At 42.5% G+C, this 27034-nt stretch overlaps 1 protein-coding gene across 6 annotated transcripts in view; it reads left to right on the top strand.

The window, feature by feature from the left end:
• lpp (LIM domain containing preferred translocation partner in lipoma) overlaps nt 1-26668 on the top strand; it is a 166442-nt gene extending 139774 nt beyond the window's left edge. For 5 of the 6 annotated variants that reach the window (XM_055050184.1, XM_055050217.1, XM_055050194.1 and 2 more), the window contains 3 exons: nt 17130-17308; nt 20505-20625; nt 22924-25671. In XM_055050184.1, coding sequence (XP_054906159.1) covers nt 17130-17308; nt 20505-20625; nt 22924-23052 — 429 coding nt within the window. In that variant the 3' untranslated portion in view covers nt 23053-25671. Of the gene's footprint in view, nt 1-17129; nt 17309-20504; nt 20626-22923; nt 25672-26406 lie in introns of those variants that run through there. The other variant, XM_055050210.1, reaches the window with a different exon arrangement.
• Nucleotides 26669-27034: the final 366 nt, after the last annotated feature.

Below are 27034 nucleotides of genomic sequence, written 5' to 3'. Positions count from 1 at the left end.
GTTTTAGGTTTTTTTTTTTTCCTTCTCAGAATGTTTAGATTTAACTTTTTTTATTAGATGCACTAAAACAAACTCCACTCCCCTCAAACCAGAGGAACGATTTATAAAAAAAATTTAAAAAAACAAACACAGGAAGTCCTTAAAAATGCAAGGGCTTATTCAAGAAATCTTGGCCACTAATTAAGCCGGGTTCACAGAGTAGGTTACCTTGTAACCATGGAAACCGACCCAGCGCTTCGTGCCATCAGCAGGTCAGACTAACATTTGGTGCCTGTTTTACATAATGGGCTTCAGCAAACACACACAGCCACACCGTGCGCTTTTTATTCTGCCCTTTCGGATCAGACTTTTTCTATCTCAGGTTATGATTCCATATTTGACCTCACTTGCATTGAGAGATCGTTGGGTACCAAACTTTTACACTTTTTCACATGACTCAACAGGATAATGCGTGAGATTCTGTAATCACTGCTGATCATGTTGGATGCAACTCTGCAGCAATATCTTTCCTCCACTTTTTGCCTAATGATGACCCAAAGTTTACCAGAAAAGTATTTTGCCCAGAAATCCCAGAAACTAGCAGGGTTATTTTTAATTTTCAGGGGGTTTTTTTTATTATTATTATTATTATTATCATTCCACTTCAAAAGTGTACGCGCAGTTTTCTTGTCAATGTGTTGTGCAACAAATGTAAAAGTGCTTCCTTTGTCAGGAAAGACGCATCATCCGGTAAGACCTCAGGGGAATCATTTAGCAGAAGTGCCCAGCCCTCCCCAGCAGCTGGAACTGAGGGGGTTTGAGTTTCTCACGAACAGCCGTATATTGCAACAAGTTGACAAGGGAAAAATGGGCTAACAGCTTTAGAGAACTTTCCGTTGGCCACATTGGAGGAGCACGGCCTATTTAAGATCATTTTGTATAAGTTTAGACCTTAACTTTACCTCCTTCCTTTTATTTTATTTAAAGCCGGTCAGAGGTCAACTTGACGATGTGCTTTGAGTCATTGTCCTGTTGCTAAACTCAAATGAGCTTAAGGTCATGAAGTGTTGGCCTCGTTCAGAGAGCTCAAGTTGTCTGGGCCCAGACCATCACACTACCACCACTTTGTTTAGCTCTTTTGCTGAAAATGTTTTGATTTTGAACCAGATGTAACTGGACTCTCTCTCTCTCTTTCTTTCAACCTCCACTTTTATTTTATCAGGATACTTTCTGATGAAATAATTAAGACAGTTATTTGGCAAATGTGAGATGGGTCTTCATGTTCTTCTTTGTCAGTAGAGGCTTTTCCTTGGACCTCCCCCATGAATTGTTCCCATTGTCTCCCTGATCGATGAATCCTGAAAATATACCGATATTAGTTTTCTGGCTGCTCTTGCAATTCCAATTTTTCAGTCCAGAAACAACATAAAACCCACCCAACTCCAAAAAACCCCCCAAAACAGCCCAAATCTCAACCTTGAATAAAATTGACATTGATAGCGCTGGCTGTAGTCAGTCTTGTGTCGTATATGTCATTGATTGGATTCAGACTTGTGACAGTTCACAATATTTTAAGTCGTCTTTTATTATATTCCTACCAGAATAGGGACTGCTAAACACTTCAACATAATGACGCCTGAGTTTTTTTGAGTCCTTAAATTGTGACGTTTCCCTGGGATTTTGCAGTGCTTTTTTACATCAACACTACATCGTGACACTTGATGAACTGATCATTAATCATTGATAATGTCTATGATTAGACACATATTAATAAACATAACCAGTAAGATAAGTGCGATAATACACCATTTTATTAACATTTTTGGACTTTCCTGCCACACATTGACAACCATTTGTACTATTTCAAAAGAATTTCCCTCTGAAAAATTTTAACAAGCTGCCCCAAAGTAGTTTTTTTTTCTGCCAAATGAGTTCAAAAGCATTCTGGGAGCACGAAGAGGACACTTGCTGATTTTCAGGCATTTGAGGAGGTAGATAAGGCGGATGGAAAAGATCGATTTTGCATGCAAGTATCAACCAATCGCTGATCACCCAAAATCAATCAACCCTTTTCGGACTGATATACGACTTTGTTTCTCATCTGTTCTTGAGCAGGATTTCTTTGATTCTTCGAAGTGACTGAGGTCTGGCAGTAATCGGGCAAAGTGTGGGCAGTGACAGAGCTTAACGTGCAGTGACAGAGCTTAACGTGCTTAAAATCACAGTAATTTCAGTAGACAGGTTTTCTGTAGGTAACTTAGTTAGGAATGAAGTCTCTTATTACAGGAGCGTCTCTGAACAAACTGCTGATTTGTAGCAGACACTTTCAAAATTTAGAAGACTAATTAGTTGATGCGAATTCTTGTAAAAACACAGTTGTTCAGTGTTCTACAGAAAATGCCTTGATGTGCAGAAAAAGTCTGGACGGCGAGCCTCGTGACAGTCGGAGCCGAGGCAGGCCGTCTCGGAAGTCATCTCTCTTCGGGGGCACTCACTGTGATTGTGGTTGTCTCGTCTGGAGGTTCTCCAACTCCGACACGCGCACTAAAGAGGAATGGGACCATTTAAGAACTTTATTTATGCATTTCATCAGCATAAATGTTCTTCTGGCACGAGATCAAAAGGGTAGAGGAAATCTGAATTTCTTAATGAAAGTAATTTTTTGTTTTATTCCCATCCTGAGGGCCGTGCGCCTCGGTTACGATTAGGGAGCGAACTCGAAGCCCCGAGCCTCCGAGGAGGAGTGTTGGAGTCCACTGAGCCAAAACTTCAAACTCCAGTCAGTCCAGGAATGTCTCAGATCACATGCAGCAAGGTGGTTTGGTTGTGTTTATTTTAGATTTTCTAACTGCTTCCCCCCACAAAAGCAGCATTCGGTTTAGTTGGTGATCTGTTCTTAATTTGCAAATTAAGAAGGAAACGGATTTCTGCCTAAAGGTACGGAACAGGGTACAACACCGATCTGATGTCCATGAACGTAACTGGTAACTGATTAGGTTTATACTGGAAGCTCATTTCCCATTTTTGGTTTTGGTCATGTGTTCTCTTCATGTGAAATGAATTTTCTTTCCAACAAGGCATTGGCATCTTGTCACATTTGTTGTTGGAAGTCATCCAGATGGACGGATCGCCCCTGGGAGAAACTCGTCCTGAGTAGACGCCACCACTCCATCTGCCAGGAATTGCAGGAATACGTTTTTTGCACATTGATTGCCGTCCAACAAAGTATACTGCCTTGTATCAAAGTAGGCAATCAGCAGGGCGCTTATCTCGGCCTTTACATACTCGGGTTGGGGAACAATGGCAGCATTTGAAGCGGGCGAGCCGTATCTCTTCCGCAGCGTGATTTGCCTCGTTCAGTCCGTTTGCCTAGATGTTACTGATTCCTTTTAGTAATGTGGAGGAACTCTCCCACACCTGTTATCGTTGTGGCTCTCGCTTCCTGGTTTTTACAAGCTGCTATCTCTCTCTCTAGCCAACCTCAGTCACACCGCTTGCCCTCAAACTGCTGCGGCCTTCCCTCCTCGCCGGACTTATCGCCGCCTATTTGAATATGCCTTGTTGCTGATAAACTCTACAGCCATGCAATTAATGTCCCGTTTTGCATGGAGTGATTCAGAATTGTGGTAATGCGAGAGCATCGGCACGTCATTGTTTTTTTGTTTCCTTTCTCTTTGTCTCATGAGCTTTTTGTCTCATGAGCAATAGGGATGGTGTCCCCCCATCCCTATTGCTTCCACTTGCTTGGTATATAAACATATAATAGAACTGACAGACTGAGCACACACACACGCACACACACTCCATCCAGCAAGGCGTCCATCACTGCAAACGACAAACGAAGCTTTCAGCTTTACTGCCACCAAGTGTTTTCTAAGAAAGCTCTCTGGTGAAGTGGCTTCCAGTTGATTCAGAGCATCACTGGCTAAATAACGGATAAATCAGACGGCGTACGGGAGCTCAGAAAGCCAGATATCAGAGGAAGCCAGTGACAGAACAACTCACTGTACGCATCGTCCAATCAGGACGCTTTGGTCCTAAAATGTTCATTCTAGACAGATGAGAAAAGGAAGTATTGATAGAGTGCCAGTCCATTTATGAGTCAATATTCTGTAACTTCAAGGAGCGATAAAGAGAAATTTCTTTGAATATTACATTGAAGTCTGTGGAAGAGGATTAGAGTCACTGAAAAAAAGTTCAGAATTTTGAGATTAAAATGAGAATTTCTGACGTTTTTTCGCAGAACTTTGACTTTTGATCTTAGAGGATTAAAGTCTGACTTGTGAGGAAAAAATCAGAATTGTGAAGTCTTGTTGAATCTGAAAAAGGATTCAGGTAATGGTAAAGACGAAAGGCTTTCCAATCCGGTACTCGTGAGTTGCACCCAATAAAAGGCCGTTCTTACTGTACCTCCGAAACCAAAGCAGAACATCCGTGCTCCGTGTTCTTCTAGATCTCACATCTTCATTTTAAAAGTCAAAATGTTCTCAATTAGTGGGGATTATAAGAGTTAAAGCCTTCCTTCCCTTCAGGAAGGAAGGGTAATTTTCTTTGTGCTCTCACTTTAGGCGCCGTGTCTCTAACCATGAGAGCACATTAGTTAACAGAGCTGAAAGCAGCTGGGACCCGTCACATATCTGATAGCCGTGCTGGTCTTTGAAGAAGTTCAGCAGTGGGATTAAGAGTCACCGAGGTTAATTACTTACGCAGGTTACCATGCCTACTGTTCTCCGGATCCAATCTGCCTCGTTACCACAGCAGCGCGTTACTTAAATGTCATATTTCCACTGCCAACTTTGGGTCTGCCGAGTTCTGCGTTCGTCTCTTTTCAAAGCGATCTTTAGCAACCATTTTATTTCAGCCTCTGGTGAAATAAAACGGTTTTGGGTCCCGTGTGACTCCGAATCGCCATTCTGCCTTCCTGTTGATTCTCGTGCTCAGAAGCAGACCCTCCGGAGGGCAGTGGGTTTAGAGGAAAAGTAACAAAGCGAGCTTCATTCTTAAAGAAAACTAATGAAAGGATGTGCCGAGACAAAGAGCTTTATCTATTTCAGACTCTTTTTTTTTTTTTTTTTTTACCAAATTTTTGAGACCACCAAGGTCACGGACGCCATAAGTATAATAAAGCTCATTATCTTTATGTTATTTAAAATAAATTGGCTTTTCCATCCTGCTGTTGTAAAAGACAAGCGCCTTGAACTAGCAGCCATTAGGAAGCCTGATTGGCTGATGAGCTTTTAACCCCGGCATTTTGCCTGAGTGTCTTGGAAAGTCAGAACTCTTTAGCTGTCTGTCTGTTTTCCCTCTTTCAATAGCTTCTCAATTTAACTAAATCTGTTTGGTCTGTTACTTTAACTGATTTCATTATTAAAGGAAAGAAAACATAATTGTACGTCTCCCTCAATCCTAGTAACACTGGCAAAAGTTTCAGTGGAATTTCAAGGTAAGCGATTCAAACACACCAATCGGAGACTAGTGGCCGTTTGTGTAAAGGTTTAACCTGCATGTATGACTTTAAGCAAGTGCAGGCTTTCCTTTGAGAACTATAATTAACAGCATTCAAATTCATTTTTTGTGGCATTTCTGCAGTGAGTTTATATATATATTTGTAAAGAAGACAAGATCCAAATGTGTGAGAGCAAAGTCTGTTTTACAAATGGTTCATAGCTGGCATTTAAATATATCTTAAATGTGCTTGAATAGTTTCCTATCTTACTTTTGGTGACTTCTCAGACTTAAACACCTCATTGCTGCTAATGCTAAAGAACTACACCAACATAGTAATCAGCAGAAGCTAAAGCTAAAGTGTTAAATTCAGTAGTAGCTAACACTAACCCTAAAATTATATCTGACCTTGAAAGACGAGAATTTCATTTTGACATTATAGTTTATATGTTCTTTGATGCCCTTAGGTATTGTATTGAGTCTGTGATGTCTGTTTTATTTTGTTCCTATGTGGTTCTTGTTTGAAATGAAGTTATTGGGGGGACGGATGGAAATGAGAAGTGAAAACATGCTGCATGAACGGGCTTCCTCCACGTAGAAACGGCTACATGAAGCATTCTTGACTTTAACCAAAACTTCAACACAGATGTCAAACTTTATTCAACTGAAAGTTTCACAAAGCAGCCAGGTGAATTACCACATTATAATTTATCAACAAAAAAAAAACTTTAGGGGAAGCTAAGTTTTCAAAGCTAGCTTATTGTTTAAGTGTTTTCAGGACTAGCTAAAAAAGTTAGCTCCGCTTTTAGCAGATTAGCGATAGGGTGCACACTAAATACATCATAATATTAACTTACCCGTGAAGACAACTAAGACAAACATCAGTGCATATTTGATTTAGTTACTAATTATTTAGCCTCCAATTAGCACTTGAAGGATCTCATTGTGACATGTCCAGTTGATCCAGTCGTATGAATGAAGGGGCAGCGAAAGACAGGGAGGTCACTGAAAAGTAACATACCCGGTCATGACCCAACTGAACTCTGAAAGTATTTTCAAAACGTCATAGATCAACATGACATCCTTTCTCACATTTCAAAACACACATACCTGGCAATCCAGAAGTGCTTAGTTAATTACTGGTTTAAAAATTGTTTTAGTGTTTGGTGCGATTCAGAGAGACAATCTGTGTCACAACCTGGGTGAAAATCTTTGTAAGTTTATATTAAGATGTAAATTCAGAGTTGCAGCAGTACAGCAGTTCTTTTAGTTTCTCCTTTATGAGCATAAACTGCAAATCATCTGCATCTTCATTACCCTGTCCATAACAACCTCCTGTGATACTTTACCCCTCACATTTGATTTCAATGCGCTCCACCCCACTCTCTCGTTTTCTCTCCTGCCTGTCGTTTTGGATGACCTGAGGTACTTTACTTCATCTGTCTTTAACGTTTTCACTCCCTGCACCTTCACTGTTCTTCGGAGCACCGCAACCCACCCAAAGTTAGTCGATTCCCAACCAGATGCGCTTTTATAGGATGCCAAATAAATGAAAGGATAAACTGTGAACTGGCTGTGAAGTCACTTCTATTTCCCAGCTCTTCCCTGCAGAGCTGATCTAATCTATATCAATCCGGCTAACTGCTGCTGCTGCCTTGTCTGACTGCGTCAGATAACCACATCCCCTCATTTGAATACAAGAGATAGAAATGAATAGAGCTGTGAAGAGCTTCCTGCCGCTGAGGTGAATGCAGAGTTTACAAGGTGTGACCGAATCAGTGTTACTAAACATAACGAATCGTATGCCGACTTTATCAAAATACGTTGTCAAGCTGTTGCAATCACAAACAATGTCTGTGATCAACAAACAAAAGAACCATGTAATTAAAGGAGAAGAAAGCATGGATGAAACAAAATAAAGCACACACAGCAACAAACTATTAATAAATAGCTGCCTATTTATTAATGATGAAGGCCTCAGAAGTTTGTTAGAGAACGTTAGTGAACAAACAGGATTATGAAGACCAAGGTATACAGCAGGCAGGTCGGGGAGAACTTTGTGGATAAGTCTAAAAATCATTTTTCAGAGAATCAGCAAAGAGCTACTAAATCTCCAGTAGCTACAGAGATCCACAGAAGAATCCGTCAACGAAGCAACTGCTACTCATGGACTCCATACATTTCATCTTTATGTTAACACACATGCTCTGCTCTGATGAAACCAAAACTGAACTTTTTAGCCAAAAGACAAAGACTTAGACTGCACACTATCACATATTTCTATCATCTGATCTTTCTAATCTAGCAATGGAAACAAAACTTTTGTGACAAAAGTGCTTTGGTTGCAGGACTGTGTTTGCTGTTTGGATGCAATGAGTGCATGCAGAATAGGATTGCGTGCCTGTTGTTGAGGTTGGCTTCATCTCTTAGCAAGGTGGCGGAATGTCAACTCAAAAACCGAGCTCCAACGAGGGCAACATCATCAAATGATCCATGTATCAAAGGCAAGTTCCCCAGGCGAACCAGGAGGGCCACAGACAGGGTGCCAGCTGTATTGGGGGCCCCTGGCGATCGATGTCCTTTACAACACAGGACAATTGGCTCTCCAAACTAACAATTGGATATCCCCCAAGAACTCCCCCTCCAACCGCCACTGTCATTGACGACGAGGACGTAGGAACCGACGAGTGTTTCGGAAAACATCGCGGCTCTACTGGAATCGGCAAAAAGATACAAGGTGGAGAAAGTCTGTAATGTAGCCGCGATACATTACTAATCGGAAATTACTGCACTCCGCCCACACGTCTGTCATGTCTCCATGATGGATATCCAGGTAGTCAGATCCCGGAAACCTCAGCCGGCGCGGTGCGTTCAGGGCCCTCCGCGTGCTCACCGTACGAGGCGAGAGGACACGGCAGGTACACACCTACACCGCTTGTACGCTCATGCAGAGGTTCTGCTTTCTGCTGACTGTGTCATCAAATATTCATGGCTGTCTGCATTAGCTTGGCGAGTTCTAATTGAGTTCTGTATATTCAGACGTGATTAACTCGGTCTAATTCCTCAAAGGAGAGAGCCAATTAGATAGCACTCGCATGAATAGGGTTTCACATCTTCATGTGTCTCCAGACTTGCCAAGACAATTATGTGCGTGTATAATTTGTGCTGTACAGTGGGTGTGAGCCCACAGAATTCAAGCAAGTCATTACTTTTTATTACTGACCCCGTGCTACAGGAAATGCAGCTGTCCTATCTATTACAGGCGAGTGAGGGAGAAGCACTCAGGGTGTTAGAATACACAAAGCAGTGCAGCCTTTCTCAGGGTTTCTGTCGCTGTTTTGCTCTGTTCATCTCTGCACCAGATTCACAGAGCAAACTGCACTAAAAACAAACCATAGTGATTTTGACCTATTTTTGGAGTCAGATCACTGTTGACCTCTCTTTAGTCACAAACAGCAACTACATCTGATCAAGAAGAGGGATTTTTTTTCTTTTCCTCGGGTCAAAGAACTAAAAGATCTGACCTGAGAAATCATAACGTACAACCTCAAGAAAAAATGAGCGATGGAGTCCTGGTAGGACGCTTTTACACTCAGTGATTAATGCTTCAGATTGTAAAACGCAGCAGAAAGGCACATTCCTCTAAACTCGAAGCACTGAATGACATACAAAATGAATATGTATGTAAATTGCTGCATATTGTATATGCAAATATACTCGAATAATAAAGTATTAATGCATGACTTCTTCTTCTGTCGGTAAGCCATAAAACAAAATACAATTGTGTCTTTCTTACAAAGTAAATTCATTCAACATCTGTTTCTTGAAACTGCCAATTTAAACTTTACACCAATGTATTGTGTATTATCAAAAAAGCAACATAATAAAAATTTGAATTTTTATATTTTTTGCCAAAATATCAGGCACCCCTCATTAGGGATGCACAGATCTACTTTTTCAATTCCAATACCAATAGCTGGTCCAATACAGGAAAACTGCCATAAAACGTTTCTCCTTCGCTAAAACACAGACTGTACTGAATTAAATATTTAGTTGATAAATCTGCACCAGTACAGAACATTAAATACACCAATTATTTGTTCAAACATATAAATATAACTTTACTTTGTTCAGTCAGCACCATCAGGTCTACAATAGCCAAAGTAAAATAAATAATGAAGAAACCACCTTGGTCAAATATGTAAAAAAAAAAAACTGCAATAAACCTTCTTTCAAATTGTTTAGAAAAGGCAAATGAGGCAATTAGGAATCCTAAATATAATGTACAGTTAAGGATAAAGCACAAAGCATAGAACTAGACTGAATAGATTTGTCCTTGTGGATTGACTCAATGCCACCGATACCTGATCTAGAAATTTTTCCAATATCAGGACCGATACTGATATTAATATCAGATCGGTGCGTCTGTTCTCCTCACTAGCAAGTGATACTTTACACCTACTGTGAGATCCTTCTAACTGTCTCTGATTTGTTCAAATTATTTCAGAAGTAGAAGCAAATTGAGTTTTGCAAAACACTTTTAATAACCACAAACCCCACTGTTTCGACAACAGACGTGAGCAGATTTACGTCTTCTGTTTGCCTCCTGAAGTGTTTTTGTTGGTCCAACACCCCGAGCCGCCCTCGACAGGAGCAAGCAGGAGAAGAAAATCTCTGTGACCCACTGCTGACCCACCACAATGTCAGTCCAACTCATGGCATGCGCGCACTACTGCCGGGGTCTTTGTCAGTTTCTCTCTGTAACCAGAGCAGGAGACATTGCCCAAAGTCCAGAGGGGTCGCATTCTGCTGCGGAGCCTGAATTTAAGGCAGACAGGCAGGCCAACTCAGACAGAGAGAGAGGGAGAGAAGGATCTGGGTGGGGAGAGGGGGGCCCTGCTGCCACCTTTTTTATTTTGAAGAAAGGCCTGAGCAAGTCATGAGCTGCATGTCAACCCTGTCTCTCTACGTTGGATCTGGTTTGATGTTATCACGCAGCTAGAATAAGATGTCTGAGTGAACAAGTAAAGCACGCAGCAGAGCAGAATGCAAACATCACCGGACGTGTGCTGTTAGATTAGTTTGTCCGGACGGCTGTGAAAGAACTTCAAGTAGACGGAAAAAGGATCCCACTTGGCTGGGACTCCTGAGATGGTTCCAGCAGGGTTCTTTCACTTGGGAGGCTCTGGCAAGATGCAACCCCATTCCTGCACGCGCTGGTCATCTATAAACTGGTGTGAATTTCTAACACTGACACAATGAGCTGAGCCGAGCCGAGCGTGCCACACCACACTCGGAGAAAAAAACTGTTCCAGGTCAAAGACACCCAAATCTCGGATCGCTCGTCCGGACTGAGTGGAGTGTCACAAAGCCCTCCGTCCGCGACATCTGCAGCTGATGGTTTTAAGGTCACTGAGTCCTCAGAGTTAGCAAGCCATTACTGGAATCGCTTTCCGCTGCATGACACGCTTTCACTCACACCCACACGTAAACAAAACAACACGCACACCTCGACTATGGGCAGCAGACAAGAAGATACGAGTCGGTGATTTACATAACACGCTCGTCAAAAGACAGGATTTTGTGAAGGTGTCAAGTCCTGTTTGCGTGTCTCCATACAATCCTGATGCTTAGACACACCGCGGACGGATGAGTGGACTCGGGATGTCGGAACCGCTCTCTGGAAAGCAATCGGATATAAAAGCTGTACGCCAAATGCCAGAGGCTGTGGATGTGAACACATCAGGACTCTCAGGTCAGATTCGGGCTGCAGAACATCGATTTGGACCAGCTGGCCATCACTGCTGTGATTTGGCTTCAGAACGCAGTAACACATCCTTTAACCCCTACATGTGATAAATCCTTCTCCTGCTCCACGAGCGGACTAAAGGTGGCTCCCGAAATCTCAGTCCACTTGCTGCATTTCATGGGGCAAAATATCTCACAAGCTGCTTCTCACAGGTGGAAACCACTTTTGTTGGGGGGAAACTAAGAGTTCAATCTCAAAAGAAGCATTATTGTCTGAAACTAAGAGGCTATTTTGTCAGGTCTGCTTGTGAAAAATGCATTCACTTCAAATATGCAAAGGCATGCAAAAATATATTTCCTTAGTTCTGTTAGTTTTTTACTGATGAGTAAATCACCACTAAATAGATGAAAGCATCTATCTAAGATATCTATCGTACTTTACAAGAAAACATGTTTTCTCTCCAGTGATCTTCCAGCTTTGTTTTGGTTAGCCTTAGCTAGTGTGTTAATTCCAGTTTTGCCTCGTTTTAGCGAATCTGTCGGTACCAGTTTTTGCTAGTTTTGGCTAAACTTGAGGAGCCTTTGAATTCAGACTGTCGCTATGACATAATCAGCTTTCAAAATATGCAGCCCCTAAATTGAACACATCAGTAACTTTAACTAATCAACTGATTAGTGAAAGATGAACATTTTAGCTGGTTTGGTTTTCTCCACAATTAATAGCTTTGAAAATATTTCTTTCTAGCGTTCTTAAGATTTCTGTAGTTATTGATATGAAAAGCAAACTTGACATGACAGTGCATGTTACAGCAAGATAACTGTATTTATTTAATTGTATAAAGCAAGGAAATGTATTTGAAAATGACATTTAGTCTTTAGAATCTCACGTTAGCTAGGTTAGCATGACTAACTGTACGCATTTATTTTTGAGCTTTAAAAAAGACCAGCCACTGGTCCGTGCCAAAAAATAATCCATTTGGTGTGACTCATCTTTTTATATTTTCTATATTTCAAATTGTTCCTCACGTTTGTGAATTTTTTTGTTACTTCACTGCTTTTCTAAATTTGTTGAGTATTTGTTTCCTTCCTAAACTACACAGCTGTGTTTCCATCAGTTGCTTGCTTTCTATAGTTGAATGATTTTTATTTCTCTTTTAATTCCTGGTTGTCTTACCAAAATAACTTGTTTGTCCGATTACTTGGTTTAATATTTGTCCTTAGACACTTTGTGGTACACTACACTGTATGAAAGATGTTCCACAAATGAAGTTTGATTCTGTCTCCAAACTTTGCTCAGTCAACTACTGAGCAAAGTCTACTACTAGATATCTACTTTTAGTTTTATGATGACTTGAATATATGTCTATATAAATAGATCTTCTTATAATTTAGTGTATTTATGCTGGCTTGAACTGATTTCCGAAAGACTCGTGGAATTAGATCGAAGCCTGCAACAGCAAAAGTCGCTTCCTAACGTCCGAGGTTGGCGGTGCAGGCTCGCACGCTGAAATGTCTCTTTAAGAAGAAAATTATTTCCTCTCAATCCTGACTCCATCTCCTTGTTGCTGTTTCTGCTTTGAAGCATTTTCGTCGCCCCCCCCCCATTCCTCATCCTTTACAATGCCTGACAGGTTAATGAAACCACCTGTCATGTTGCAAGCTTCCACGCTTTGTAATTAGGCCCGTGATGGTTTTTGGGAGAAAGGATTTCTTTTTTGTCCTCCTTGACTGGCCCACATTAAACAATAAAAAGGGAGAGAAGCTGCTTGTCAGGGTTTGTTAAATCAGCAGACACCTTCCCTTAGGAAGTAAGAGGGTCAGTGTTTTGACTCATAGTTCACCAAGGAGTCAGTATCCGTTGTTCACTCCAAAGAAAGGCCAAACAGCAGCAGCAGCAGAGCTCCATCTTTCATCAGACCCTTGTTAGATATTATTGAGCTGCCTTCACTATGGTGTAGTTAATTCACACCGCCTGGCCCGACGCTGGCCGTCACATTCTTTCTGGAGTTGACACACACACACACACACACACACACACGCAGTCAGATCATCTGTAAATTTGGACCGCTCTGAAGTTGACCGTGCCAGTACACGGATTGCGTGCGTTCTCGCCGCACTCCGACCTCCCTTCAGCCCGACTTGGCCGCACGGAACAAACAAAGCAACAGATAGGTGTAAAATCTGTGTTCATACTGTTGGCAAGCGGCTTAATCTCAGCAATATGCTCCGTCACATTCCCAAGTGTTGACTTGTTTCTGCTTCAAGACATCAGGCCTGGGTTTTTACCAGCGTTGACTGCTGTGGACTGTTTCCTTTTTTTTTTTTTTTTTTTTGTCTGTTGCATTTCTGATCTGAGAGGAAGAGAGTGTGTTCTTATTTTAACCTCTGCATGAGTGTAGGTTTCTAAAATCATCAAAGCTTCTCTGTTTGAAGACTCAATCACATTTTTCATCTTTTACCCTGGGATAATTGATTAATGAAGCTCTACTTCATGTCAAAACTGAATATATCAGTAATTCTTTTGATCTTAATAGGTCAAAGAGATAGGCCAAACAAGCTACATCGGGCCAGTGCAGATTTCTTCTCTTTTTTTGTTACATTTAAATTATAGAACGTAAATAAAAATGCAGTTTTCAAATACTTTTAATAACTTGTTAATGAAATTACTTCATTAACAAGTCAAATCACAAATGACTTCTTCATTAATCCTTTCTCCTATAATGAGCTTTGCAGATGTGAAGTTCCACCAGCTGTTTGCTGTTTGCTCCTGGCTAGTCTGAAGGAGCTGAGTAGGGAAGGCTGCTCTGTGAGGCGGAAGCTTGGAAGCTGCTGTTCTGAGGAGGAGCTGTGTCTGGAAGGAAGGCGGAGCTTGGCCCACCCAGGCGTTTTGAAAAGCTGAACGGTTGCCATGGGAGATTAGGATTATTCAAACATGCATGAAAGAATAAAAGCAACACTCCTGATATGTTTATGATGAGGGGATTACATCACAACATGATGTAAAGCTTAAAAAAAGCAGATTTTTACATAACACTACCCGTTAAAAATTGAAGTCAAAACTAATTAGATAATCACCAGTTAGTAACTCACAAGATAGAATAAATATGCTAGGATTAACTTTTCATCACATAGAGGTTTTCAGCCTTTTCTCCACTCTTTTCGCCTGTCCTCACATTCCTCATGTTAACAGACAGCTGTGTGCTGCTCTGCACCAGAAGCTGTTATGAAATATCGAGAAGCCGAGCCGGACTGTGTCGAGTTTTTGAGCAGAAAAGGAAACGGCTTAAATCAAGAGAAAGGGGGCCACAATTGACTTTAACGCACTTCACTCACCCCTCGGTTCAGCAGGAGGCTGTCTGACCTAAATTCACTTTACCTCATCTGCCTAGACATTTGTTTAGCCTTCTGGGCAAACACTTACACAAATGTAGGAAGGAGAGCGAGAGAAAGAGAGAGAGAGGTGGAAGGGGGCTGAGGAGGGGGCTGGGGGTTAAGAAGAGAATACATATGCTTGAGTACATCACACGCAGCGAAGTGGAGGGAGGGAGAAGCAGCTGTACACGTCGGACATGTGCAGCCGTATACAGCCCTCTAGTGGCAGACTGCAGAGGGACGGCGGCGTGTGAACGAGAGGCCACGCTCTGATTTATGCAGAGCGGCTCAGACCGCGAGCGGAAGCGCAGCCCGGCCAGAAGGACCGGGAGCACGTGCACGTTCCTCTGTTTTGACATCAGAATCATGGAGTTCTGTGTAACAGAGCAGATAAACGTTACCTAACCCACAAACAAGACGAGTCACGAGCGAAAGCCAGAACGACAGGAGCCGAGCAGCAGCACGAGCGAATTGAGGTCATAAAATCTTACCATCAGAAGGAAACGAGACGAATTTTTCTTTCTCTCTCTTTTTTTTTTTTTTTTTTTTTGTCTTTTTAGTAGCGAACTCATTACAGTGGCCCGGAGGATCTGTGTGCTGTGAAATCATATGCTCCAGTTAAGCTAAACAAGGGCAAGGTATTCCCACATGAAGGCCAGATGAGAATAAGGAAGTAGGAATGCAGACAGACGAGTTGAGGATGGTTTAGTGCTGCTTGGCCCTGGTGTCTTACTCGCGTTCTCAGGTTGTAAATATGCCCCCCCAACACATTCGCACACACACACACACTCACACGCGCACACACACGCGCGCCCCCCTCATTCCCTCCATCTCTCTACCTCAGAGTGTGTGAGCGCGAGGCAAACCTCAAGGGTTCGGAGCAGCGAGCTCATTAAAGGCTTTATTCCACTTCCAGGATCGCGCAGGATTGCAATATGGACATTGTTTACACACAAATGTTGCCCTGGGAATAATGTTTATTTCTATTACCATCTTGGAGGCAGAGGAGGAGGAGGAGGAGGAGGGGGTGGAGGGGTGTTTGGGAGTGTGTGTTGGAGGTGTGGGGAGGGAGGTGAGGGCTTGTCTGCACACATTGCTTTTCATGAAATACAGCCTCTCCAGGCGTGCTTTGAAGAAACGGCCGTTTTTCAAACCGCTTTCTTCTCCCGCCTCGGGTCGTACATCAGCCCCCTCCACCCCCCCGTCTCGCTCTTCTTGCCCTCCTTCAACCCCTCCGGTGCCACACCATCATGTAGCCAGGGTCTTATCAGGAGGCTGCCGTACGTAGCGGGGAGAACGACCCTCGTTCCGACGGGAAAGAGGGAGGGAGGACAGCGTTTCCCGCTCATTAGCATGTAAACTATAAATGTCAGTGCGCGTGAGACGCAACCGGCGTGAGGGGCAGCGGGGAGTGGAGAGGATGGGTTTACCTCGGCCGAGCGGTCACATAAGTGTCATTTTAAACGGCGGGGCCCCCCGAGCGCATCTGGGAGGCAGCGCGTGACGCAGCGCAGTGTTGCTACACACCCGGAGCTGTGTTTGGAAACACTGAGGCAGCTTGCTACTACGGCGGGGGCCAATGGGAGCCGCTGAACCGTGCTCTGTTTAGCCCAGCCAAGCGCACAGACAGAGGGAGAGGACGGGGGAGCGGCGGGGAGGGGAGCGATGCAGAGATCCAGGAAATGCCTGAGCGAGAGGCTGCGACAGCGGGGGCCCATCAGCTCACTCACACACAGCCTCATCAGGTCACACATTGATCACCCTCCCATGATATATTCCCCCCTCCTCCTCTAGCAGCGCCGCCGCTTAGAGAGCCAGTCGTTATTTATGAAATATTGAAATAACAAATGGCCTCTCTGGGCAGATATTAAGAAGAGAGATGCCACAGATAAGTCAGAGCCGGGCGTCAGCCGCGCCATCCCCCCACCAGTGGGCTGCCTGCCCAGTCGCCTGGCTGCAGAAAACCTGCAGTCATCACAAAGTGGAAATATTTACAGCGTTCGCTCTTGCATAAGGCAGAATGGCGTGAGGGAGAGAGCGGCTGAAAAATGACTGTGTTTGTGTTTGGAGGTTGGGGAGGCGGGAGGCGCTAATCAGATTCCTTCAGCTTCAGAGGCATTTAAGGACAGCTCAGGCAAAAGGTCTGCTGTGTTGGTTGCAGAAGCGGAGATTCAAATCATACGTTTCACGTTAGAAGATGTTGACTGAAACCTGCTGGAGATCCTCCTCTAATCTGGAGGAAACTTCCAGAAAACTACAAAACTGCTGAAACACTGAGATCCTTTAAATCCAGGGTAAAAACCCACCTGTGTACAGCTGCCTTTAGTTCATAAAATCATGAACATTGACCAACATATCTAACGTGCATCTACTTGATGATTTTGATGATGGCATTTGACAAAATGTAATGTTTATCGCATGTGTCATAATCAGTTACGATGTTTTTTTGATGTGAAGCTCTTTGAACTGCCTCAAATGTTGCTGAAATGTGCCGTACAAATGGACTTGACTCGACTGTCAGCCAGTCGTTAGACGATTGCAGGCCTTTGTTGCGTAACTTCGTGTGTGTGTGTTTGTGTTTGCAGAACACTCTGGAGACCTGCAACATCTGCAGTAAGCCAATCATGGAGCGCATCCTGCGGGCGACGGGTAAGGCCTACCACCCCCACTGCTTCACCTGCGTGGTGTGTCACCGCAGCCTGGACGGGATCCCCTTCACCGTGGACGCCTCCAACCACATCCACTGCATCGAGGACTTCCATAAGTACGCAGCCCGACTGGTCCCAGTGCGGCATGGGCTCCTCTCAGCAGGGTGTCCACACAGCTTTTAACAATCTTTAAAACTCACGCATCCAAAATTAACACCGTCAAATGTCTTAAATTCATTTTTTTTTATGTTTGCCTTAAAGATGCTGATCACAGATTTTAAATTTTGCTGTTGCTTTTCAATCTTTTATTTATTTATTTCGTGGGACTTTTCCGAGGCGTTTCCGAAGGAAAGTATTTCTCAAAGACCCGATTGGACGAGCAAAATGAACTGTAACGCGATTGGACGAGCACATCATCATTAACGTCTGTCATTTGACTTTTCTTTTTCTAAATATTGATAATTTACTTCTCTAGCATCAGGCTTTGGTTGTTTTATTTAGTTTCACAAGCTTTTTGTTGTGACCGAGCGTTTCAGAAGACGTCGATACAACAGGAAGCAGATTCACATCAGCGAATTCCCCAGGACAATCGCTTCCACCTACCTTAAGACAGAGCGTCCGGTTACATTTCAAAATAAGAGCATCAATATAAATCAAACTGTTTTGACAACAAACAGTAGTGATTTTTCAGAGATGTTTGTAACTGTGGAGGTGTAATTGTTGAAATGTTGCCATTTCGTTAAAGAACAAAATCCATTTTGCTTAGTGGAATAATCTGAAAGTAGTTCAAATTAAAATAATAAAGGAATAAAAAATAAAATGATCTCTTGTGGCAACCAGTCAGCAGCACAAAACACTTCCAAGCAGAACTTTTACGTCAGAAAGGTAAACAAAAACATATTTACAGACAAACAACGTTTCCCTCTTATTCCCGCTTATTACTGGTCTGAGTATGGTGAGTCTGTGTACTCAGTGAATTAGTTGACCATCATTTCAATAATTGATTCATCCTGATTAATTCGATTAATCGTTTCAGCCCTAGTAAAATCCCAAACCGATTCGTTGAAGTTTGTTGGTTTGAAGTAACAAAATGCAGAAGGAATATTAGTACATGCAGGGAATCATGTTTCTAAATGTTGCTTCTGAATGTGGGACTTTTTCCCTCTCACATGTTCATGACCTGAAATGCCGACCAGCTCCATGCAGCTCCGCCTGCCGGACCTTCCAGACACCGCCAGAGTATCTGGATCATTTTCTCGTCAGCATTTAAACACAGGAACCCGTCGTAACGCTCCATCATGTTTTTGGCTTATTACTATTTATTACCGCTGCGGTGCGGTCCGCGCCGGTAACGCAGGATCTCCGACTTCCTTGAAGGGGATTACGGTCAACGTTTTGAGAAAGCCTTGTGATCCTTAGATGTGGACATGAAATTTAATGGCGCATTCCTGTCACTGCATCAGACATCAGGGAATTGCGTAAGCAGCATTTTTACCAGAAATGTTTTTCTCCTCAGTGACCAGAAGGGAAACCGCTGGCTTTCAGTGTGTGTGTGTGTGTGTGTGTGTGTGTGTGTGTGTGTGTGTGTGTGTGTGCGCACACATTGTGCCACGCTGTGTATTTTCACATAGCAGCCGGGCCTTTGTTTCGAGGAATTTTGGAGCCTCGGCCCTGTTGCTGCACGGCTGTGGTTCCCCCACAGCCACACCAGAAGCCTTAACTTCCTGACTGATACTGAATGAATAGAGGAAGCGTTCGCCTCACTTCTGGTCACTGAACGGGACCTACATTCAGTCAGGTTCTTTTTTTCCTTTGGGTTTTTTTTTTTCAGATCCTCATTACTATTGTTAGAAAAACTTCTTCTCCGCAAGGCATTTCCAGAGTTACACTCGTGAAGTTTTGTTCTGTAAACGAGGCTCTGAATGTCTGCTCTGCACAGTCAGTAAACAGAGCAACTTTTTTTTAAAGCTACAGAGTGAAAAGCACCAGCTGCACCGCCTGATGTGTGGGAAATCTTTCCACATTGTTTCATTGTTGAACAATGAATTGCACGGTGTTTCAAGAGAAAAGAAAACAAATGGATGCAAATGTACAAGAATTTGTCCTTTATAAATCCTCTAAAGTAAAAGTAAAGCAAAATCAGTTTTAGCTGAATTCTACTGATTTGCACTTTTTTTTCTTCTTTTTTTTTTTTTTTTTTTTTGCATCTCGCCACAAAACAAACCCAAAGCTGCGTGTATTTTATTTAAATTCTCCGCAGCACACCAACACAAAGTAGTGGAGAATTGTTAGAAAAACTCTAATAAATTGTTTCATTTGTATTCAGTCACTCAGGGTCAATCCTTTGCTTCACTGGAGTCACAACTGCAAGTCTCTTCAAAATACATGTGAGCTTTGAACTTTAAACACACATGTGTTTAAAGTACATGTGCCACTAGTACATTTCAACTAGTGGTGAAACGCTACTGAAGATTTTAATGAAGTTATTTGCAGGGTCTGCATTTAAACCAAATGAATCGTATTTGAATTGAAAACTACATCTCAACAAAATGAACATTTTCAATTCAAAACCCGTTTCAATGCTAAGAGCTCAACAACAAAAATGTTTCTTGTTTCTAATCTGTTCTTTAGGTTTTTAGCATTGAGATGCTGTTTTATGCTGGATTAGCTTCGCTGATAGTTTAACTAACTTTCACACAGCAATAGACTTTTCAAGCGTCCCATCAGATTGTCTTTTTGGAGCGAAAATGAATCTCCAGATGGCCGAAAGAAGCGGCTTTGTCCTCTATTGCTTGTGCATCAAATTGACAGGCGTATCGGAAACACACGAGTACAAAGGTTCCGCGTGGGAACTGTGTACGCAAAAAAAAAAAATCAAAGGAGTTCAATAACTTTAAAAAAAAGCACTTCAAAATGTATGTATTTAGTTGAAATTGGCATGTTGATTTAAACCATTTCATTGCAGCTCTGACTGCACAGGTGCATCTGAATAAATGGGAAAACTATCGAGAAGTTAATTAATTTCAGTGACTGAGTGAATCACATTATTTAGAACTGCTACACAAAGATGGATGTTTTCAAGGCTTTATTTCAGTTAATTATTACTTTCTTTGTTTGTTTTTGCTTCCATCGACTGAAACGTGACATTTAAGATCAGAATATGACATCAGGCCAATAAAGTTGGATTATATTTAGGCGGTAGCTGCACAAAATATAGAGTTTTATTTGTGAATCACAGAGTTTCAGCTCGTGCTTTATCATCATCATCATCATGTGCTGCTGTTCTGAGCTCCTCTCTGCTGTCTCACACAGGAAGTTTGCTCCTCGCTGCTGTGTGTGCCACGAGCCCATAATGCCGGCGCCGGGCCAGGAGGAGACCGTCCGCATCGTGGCCCTGGATCGTGACTTTCACGTGAAGTGCTACCGCTGCGAGGTACGTGTCCACACACACACACACGTGTGTGTGTGTGTGTGTTTCTTTGCCAGGTATGCGCAGCGTGAAGCCTGAACTCGCAAGCTCGTCCCTGAGTCACCCTTTTCAAGGAGAGACGAGTGAATCATCGCTCTCTTTCCAGCTCCGAAATAACTTTTGCTCTCTCCCGGGCGACGTTCACGAACTCACACCGCAGCCAGTCTGTCAGAAGCCCGCGCGATTAGCCGATAAGTGCCGCCGAGACAATGTGTGCCCGGCTGAAGGAGACGGAGTTCATCACGTTGTCAGAGAGCCGCGCTGGTGCGAGCGCGCGGCGCTGCTGGCAGATGGAAAGGTCAGAGGAAAGCAAGGCGGATTAGCTCAGCTGAAGAGGCTCAACAAGAGAAGAAGTTTGTCACCAGGGAGCCAGAAAGGATGGAGCAGGAAGGAGGGAGGCAGAGGTCGACTGTAGGCTTTAGTTGCAGGCAGTAGGGATGATAATGACAACTCTATCCTCCTTCTACTTACTGAACAAAATAAAACTAAAAAAAATTACTTTTTTTTTTAAGCAAATAGGAAACCAGATTCAGTACACAGACACGTATAGTTCAGGTTTTGGGTTTTTATTCACTGTAATAAACTCAGTCTGTGTGTAATTAACCTCGAAATTACACAACATTCACTTATTTGCATTGAATTACTGAATAAAAATGCAGTTGTCATGTTTTAATTCTCGAGGAAGCATCGGAACCGGCCCCTGGCATACTAGAGCTCTGGTCCCCAAACTAAAAATGAAATCAGGTTTTTCTCAGAGTCCGTTCCTCCATCTGCATTATGTCTGTCCTTGATACACCTGAACGAGTCCTTGACTCATATTCTCACATTTTTGAATTTGAAAATGTGAAACTGAAAAGTCTGACGTTGAGATTCTTTTCAAATGACGTTCACTGCCACTTCTGACCTCGCTGACCTTCTGCTCGGCCTCCTTCACCACTCGGCCGAGCCATTTCCAACCGAGCAAGTGAAGATATCTGTTGAGCTGGAAAGGTTTTATTCACAGCAAGAAATTATGTGCTTTATCATAAATGTAGCTGCAGCGCTCGTTTTTTGTTCACCTGTGCCGACGTCCTCCAGGACTCGAGGTGTCTGTTGTCTTTTCGTTGTTAGAAAAGGTCAGCTGAGGTAAATCTGGAAGCTTCCTTCCAGTCCTGCTGCGCCGATGTTCTCCGACGCGATCAGAGAAGTTGCTCTGCACTCTGACATAAACAGACGTGATTCATTATAACGTAGCTGGGTCTTTTCAGGAAACACTTTTTTCATCCTCTTTTTTTTCCACTCATAATGTTGTCAAGAAACAGCAGAAAAGGCCAAGGTGCTGCACAGCGAATAACAAAAACAGGCATATTGAAAATCCAAGCTGTAAATGCTGCAAGGTTGCAGAGCGATTGAACAGACTGACAAGTCAGTGCACTTTTAAATGCTGTTTACACTGTAAAAATGACTCGCGATAACAAGCGTGATTCGGGTTTTCGAGGGGAAAAATTGGAGCCTGGAGAAGCATTTTTTCCTCTGACTTAAATTGTCAGATTTAACAACTAGATTAACACGATTAATTCTAGTCGTTCAGTGCCAGAATCAGGAGAGAGAAGTTTTAAATCTTACTCCCTTTTGCCTGTATGCATGTTGGTGAAACATTTTCAGTTTCCCCACGTTTGTTGGAATTTATATTGAATATTCATCAAGTATTTTCCAGCCACATAGTGACATTTTAGAGCACAGTCAAGTAACTAAGTTACTATCAGTTGTTTTCTGTTGTTTTCTGTATGTATATCAAACACTGACTTCACATCGCAGTCCCATATGATGCCTTGAAACTGGCCTCTGTCTCTTTAAGATCCCTTTCAGACACGCTGCCGAAACAAAGTGCAGCGCATTTTACCTTCTATATATAAAGCATCATCAAAATCAGAGCAGCAGAGTCTTTTGAAAACATATCTCCAACTAAGTTTGTAGACAAAGTCATAAAAGACAACAAACCCTCTTTGTTATAATCTGTTAAGCAGATTATTTCTATACATTTTTTCTTCATTTCATCGTGTTTTGCAATAACGTCTGGCACAATTTAAAGGTTTGTATATTGGGCTCAGCAGAAGCGCAGTTTGCTGCCACTAGTCTGGAGGAGCTTATGATAAATGGGAGGGACATTTGGGTAAATAGACGGAGCTTTGTGAAAGCCAGTGTTTAGGCGCACCCTGAATGGTGGCCAAACACTTCCTGGAGTTGGAGTCGTCTTCTTAACAGCGAGCGTGTGTGTTGCAGGACTGCGGCTGCCTGCTGTCTGAGGGGGACAACCAGGGCTGCTACCCTCTGGATGGACACATCCTCTGCAAAAACTGTAACACCAGCCGCATCCAGGCGCTCACCGCCAAGGCCACCACTGACCTCTGAGCAGCCAGCCCAGCCAGCCGCCCCGCTCAGCTCCACTGTGATTACCCATCAAGCGCTCTCTTCCTTCTTCCTTTCATCCCCACATCGCCATCCATTGAAGCTACACACACACACACACACACACACACACACACACACACACACACACACACACTTGTATATCCCTCTGTATTTATGTTCATCGTAAGATAGGAGAAACAGCATCATGTGTTCACCTTCGACACGTAGCACCAACACGGTACAACCACTGCGGGGAGGCTTTGTGTTACTGAGCTCTGCTTTAAAGCCAGATTCTAGTTGTAGGAAGTGAGCTGCTGCCTTTCATATTCACATATTGGGTATCAATCAGAAAATAATGCGTCGCCCGGTGTTATCATAAGTCACCATCTATATGGGCTTCATTGAAGTCAGGCTGCATGAGTTATTATTCATCAACCCAAATGCTTTTCCTCAGACTTCCCTCTAAAGGTCCAGTCTGCCTCACACGGATCCACCCTGCAGGTGAGGTCATGGCTGGACATGTTCGTGCGTGTGGCTGAATGCTGGTCCTTTTTTTTTTTTTTCTCCTCTCTCTCTTCCCGCCTAAAGTGTTTCTAAAATGCACAAGCGACAAACATTAGGGGGTAAAAACGGCATGGCGACGAGTCGAATCCAAGCCCACCGCCGCGTGAACCCACACCAAAGACCCGGCGTTGAACCTCAGCATTTCCCGTTTCCTTGGTTTAACATGCTAAACGCTAAACGCTGTTTACTCTCAGTACAAACAATCAGTTCCTGTCGAGAACAAAACGTTTGGTGCCTTTACGGCCCATTATTTTCCGACTCTGCTGTATTCAGTAGGTTGCCTTCAAATGGCCTAAACGGTGAAATCATCCCACTTCTCTTCAGATGGATGCAAATTTTACATATATATATATATATATATATATATATATATATATATATATATATATGAGTGTAGTATCACCCCCTTTATTTTAAGAGTTTTAAGAGATAAAAATGAATACACTCCTATGCAATTTTCAACATTAAGTGCATCGACACTTTAGAAAAATGAAATGACGAATAAGGAAATATTTTACGTGTACATATTGGAATGTAAGTGGCCTTATAGCAAAACCTGAGACCCAGGCTGACGTCGGTACGCTGTGCTGTATGTTGGCATTTAAGCTCAGCTTTTATATGTAGTGTTAGATTAAAGCTGTTGGGAGAACAAGGGACCAAGAAAGATTTCCTGAGAAGTTTTTGTTTTTGTTTTTTTCAATCACCATCTTTAATGTGCCAGATGAACAATTGGTTTCTTTTTTTTTCTCTCTTCAGTCGAATTGCTCCAGTCAGACTTGTGAGTATTTATGACGGGGGGGTTCCAGGCGCCGTGTGAAGTTTGAAACGGTTTTATTTTGTTGGCCGAGTGTCGTTTCCTAGAGGGGGGGAAGCTCCGCCCACAAGCTCCGCCCACAAACTGCGGTGAAACATTTTAAATGTGGATGGTCGGGTAAATCAAGGATTAAAGTAGCGACCCTGATGAGTAACACTAGAACCTTCCAGTAGCAAAACACCGGGGAAACTGAAGACCAATAAAAAACATTTTCTGATTTAATTTCGGAAAAACACTTTAACTATGGTATTCTCTCTCCTTGTTATTTCTTTTACCTATTATATGTTGTAATGACAACAGAAGTCATCTCTCTGCAGTGCATATGGCCTCACTGTAGATGTGAGTGGGTCACGGTGATATCATTACCATGCGAACACTATGGAAATAACTGCGCTAATGAGACTTTTACTTAACTCTCGAGTTCTGCCTTGATTTGACTTTTCCTTATAAAAAATTTTTAAAAAACTAGCATAAACTCAGAAATCGGCATGTGAGGCTTTTGGATGTCGGGGTGAGAAGGTGATCAGGTCGGTGGACAGAACGAAGCGCCTCAAGCAGGAAGGAAGCGAAGGTTAGGCAACCCGAGTCCTCAGAGTTCTTCGTCAATATTACGGCCCTCTGTTTGTTTTATTTGACAACCAAGTTCTTTATCTTGGTAGAGAAACCAAGCACACTGCGACATTTGGTTTATGAGTCTCCGTGTTGCAGAACTTTGAGACACTAAAATCAACTAAAATCTCCCTTTATTTTACACCAAAACTTCAGAAATCTGAACTGTCCCTTTAAAATGAAGAAGAGTTTCTGATTTCAGAGTGAACTAAATCTTGCCTGCCTGTCGGCGTCGGCTTTATGAGCAGGTTATCTGCACAGTGTTCCCATGTTTTACGTGTTCTCACTTCCTGTAAGCATGATATAGTTTCCAGTGTGACTCGAGGCCCCGGTCGCCTGTAAAAGTGCCTTTCATCAGATCACGACGCCGTACGTCTGATCCAGCCGTGCCTCAAAGATTTGACCTTGTTTATTTCTTTTCTAACCAAAGTAAATACAGTGGGTTTTTTTTCTAATTTTGGACACTTTGTGCCACAAGGAGCTAATTTTTTTTTTTTTTTAATTTGTGTTGATCAGAGTAAATTCTTCCAGCCTGTTGTCAGACTAAAGCGTCTGGTCTGGGTGTGCAGACAGGGGGCCGTCATGTAGTCCTGTACTTCTTTTTCTTCTTTAATAAAAGCTTTGCAAAAGCGTCGCGTCTCCTTGTTTCTTTTTAGTTTTCCCTCTAGCGTTCTTAATTATCCTGAAAAAAAAATGAAGAAAATGTATGCTTTTTTTTTATTTTTATGTTTTTCTCTTTTTTCTGATCCATGTCCAGCAGGCCCGGCCCGCCCTCCCCTGCCGCTTGTTAACACTTGGCCTTTGACCCCCAGCCCGTCGGATCGTGCCGGTTAATGAGCAGATTCTCACCGTCTGCTCGTTGCGTTCCCCTGGATTCTGCCTGTGACCTCTTGTTCAGACGTCCTGCAGACTAAAGAGGATTCTTTTTTTTTTTTTTGAGCGAGTGTACAAAATAAAACCGCTTTACGTATTTCAAGAGTCACTAAAGAAGCCCTCAGTGGGCACAAACACTCACTCAGACTTTGTTTTGAACATCTGAATGAACTCATCTGAGAGAAATCCGACGACTTTCATCTGCTACCAAGCTGTAATTACTATATGTGTGTGTGTGTGTGTGTGTGTGTGGTGGGTGTGTGTGTGTGTGTGTGTGTGTGTGTGTGTATTATGCAGACTCTTTTTTCTAGTAGAGAAATAGCCGACACAATCAGGAAATGCACTCGGTGATAAAGTCTGCACACTGATGAGATCAGCATGATGGAGTTGTTAAAATAATTTAAAGACCCATTTTTATTTATTTAATTTTCTTGCTGTTGCCTCTTGAGGAGCTGCTAGATTTTATCCCCTTTGTTTGTCATCTTTCCTTGCAGCGTTTCATTTCCTCCCGCAGACAGAGACGGCGATCGGGACCATAAGGACAGGGGACCGAACACCGGGAGCCACGGTGGGGTCGACTGGGGGTCAACCGGCGAATATGAGATTAAAATCCAGCCTCGATTATCTCCTGCTGACCTGCTGCTCACTTTAAATACAGCGGTTACATCACAGCGCTGTCTGCTGACCTCTGTGCTAGAAATGTTTCCCGAAAAAAAATGAAAATTCCCAAAAACACGTTTCTGTCTTAAATCGTATCAACGATAAATAAATGAAATAGAAACTTAATAAAAAAATTTCTATTTCTCAAAATTGCCAAAGCGGGCAATTTCTTGAAAATGTCTAAAACAAGATTAAACTTTTAATAATCTTATTTTAAATATATGAAACCATCTACATTCCTGTTTTCTATAAGCTCAGTTTTGACATTTCTATTATAATTCGGGATATTATTAATGATGACAGTGATATTTTTTTGGTAACAGTAAGGATGTTTTGCTTTCCAAAAATCTGAACATAAAATAAACACATTTTCTGCTATTGAGAGAAAAAGGAGAGTTTTGACTTTTTAACACAGGAGAAGAACCAGGTTTATAACAAAATATATTTTATTTCTACATTCTT

Source organism: Poeciliopsis prolifica, unplaced genomic scaffold (genome assembly GCF_027474105.1).
Source record: "Poeciliopsis prolifica strain line A6 unplaced genomic scaffold, Auburn_PproV2 SCAFFOLD002, whole genome shotgun sequence".
Taxonomy (NCBI): Eukaryota; Metazoa; Chordata; class Actinopteri; order Cyprinodontiformes; family Poeciliidae; genus Poeciliopsis; species Poeciliopsis prolifica.
Note: the sequence above shows the minus strand (reverse complement) of the source record. Positions and strands in the feature narration are given on the sequence as shown.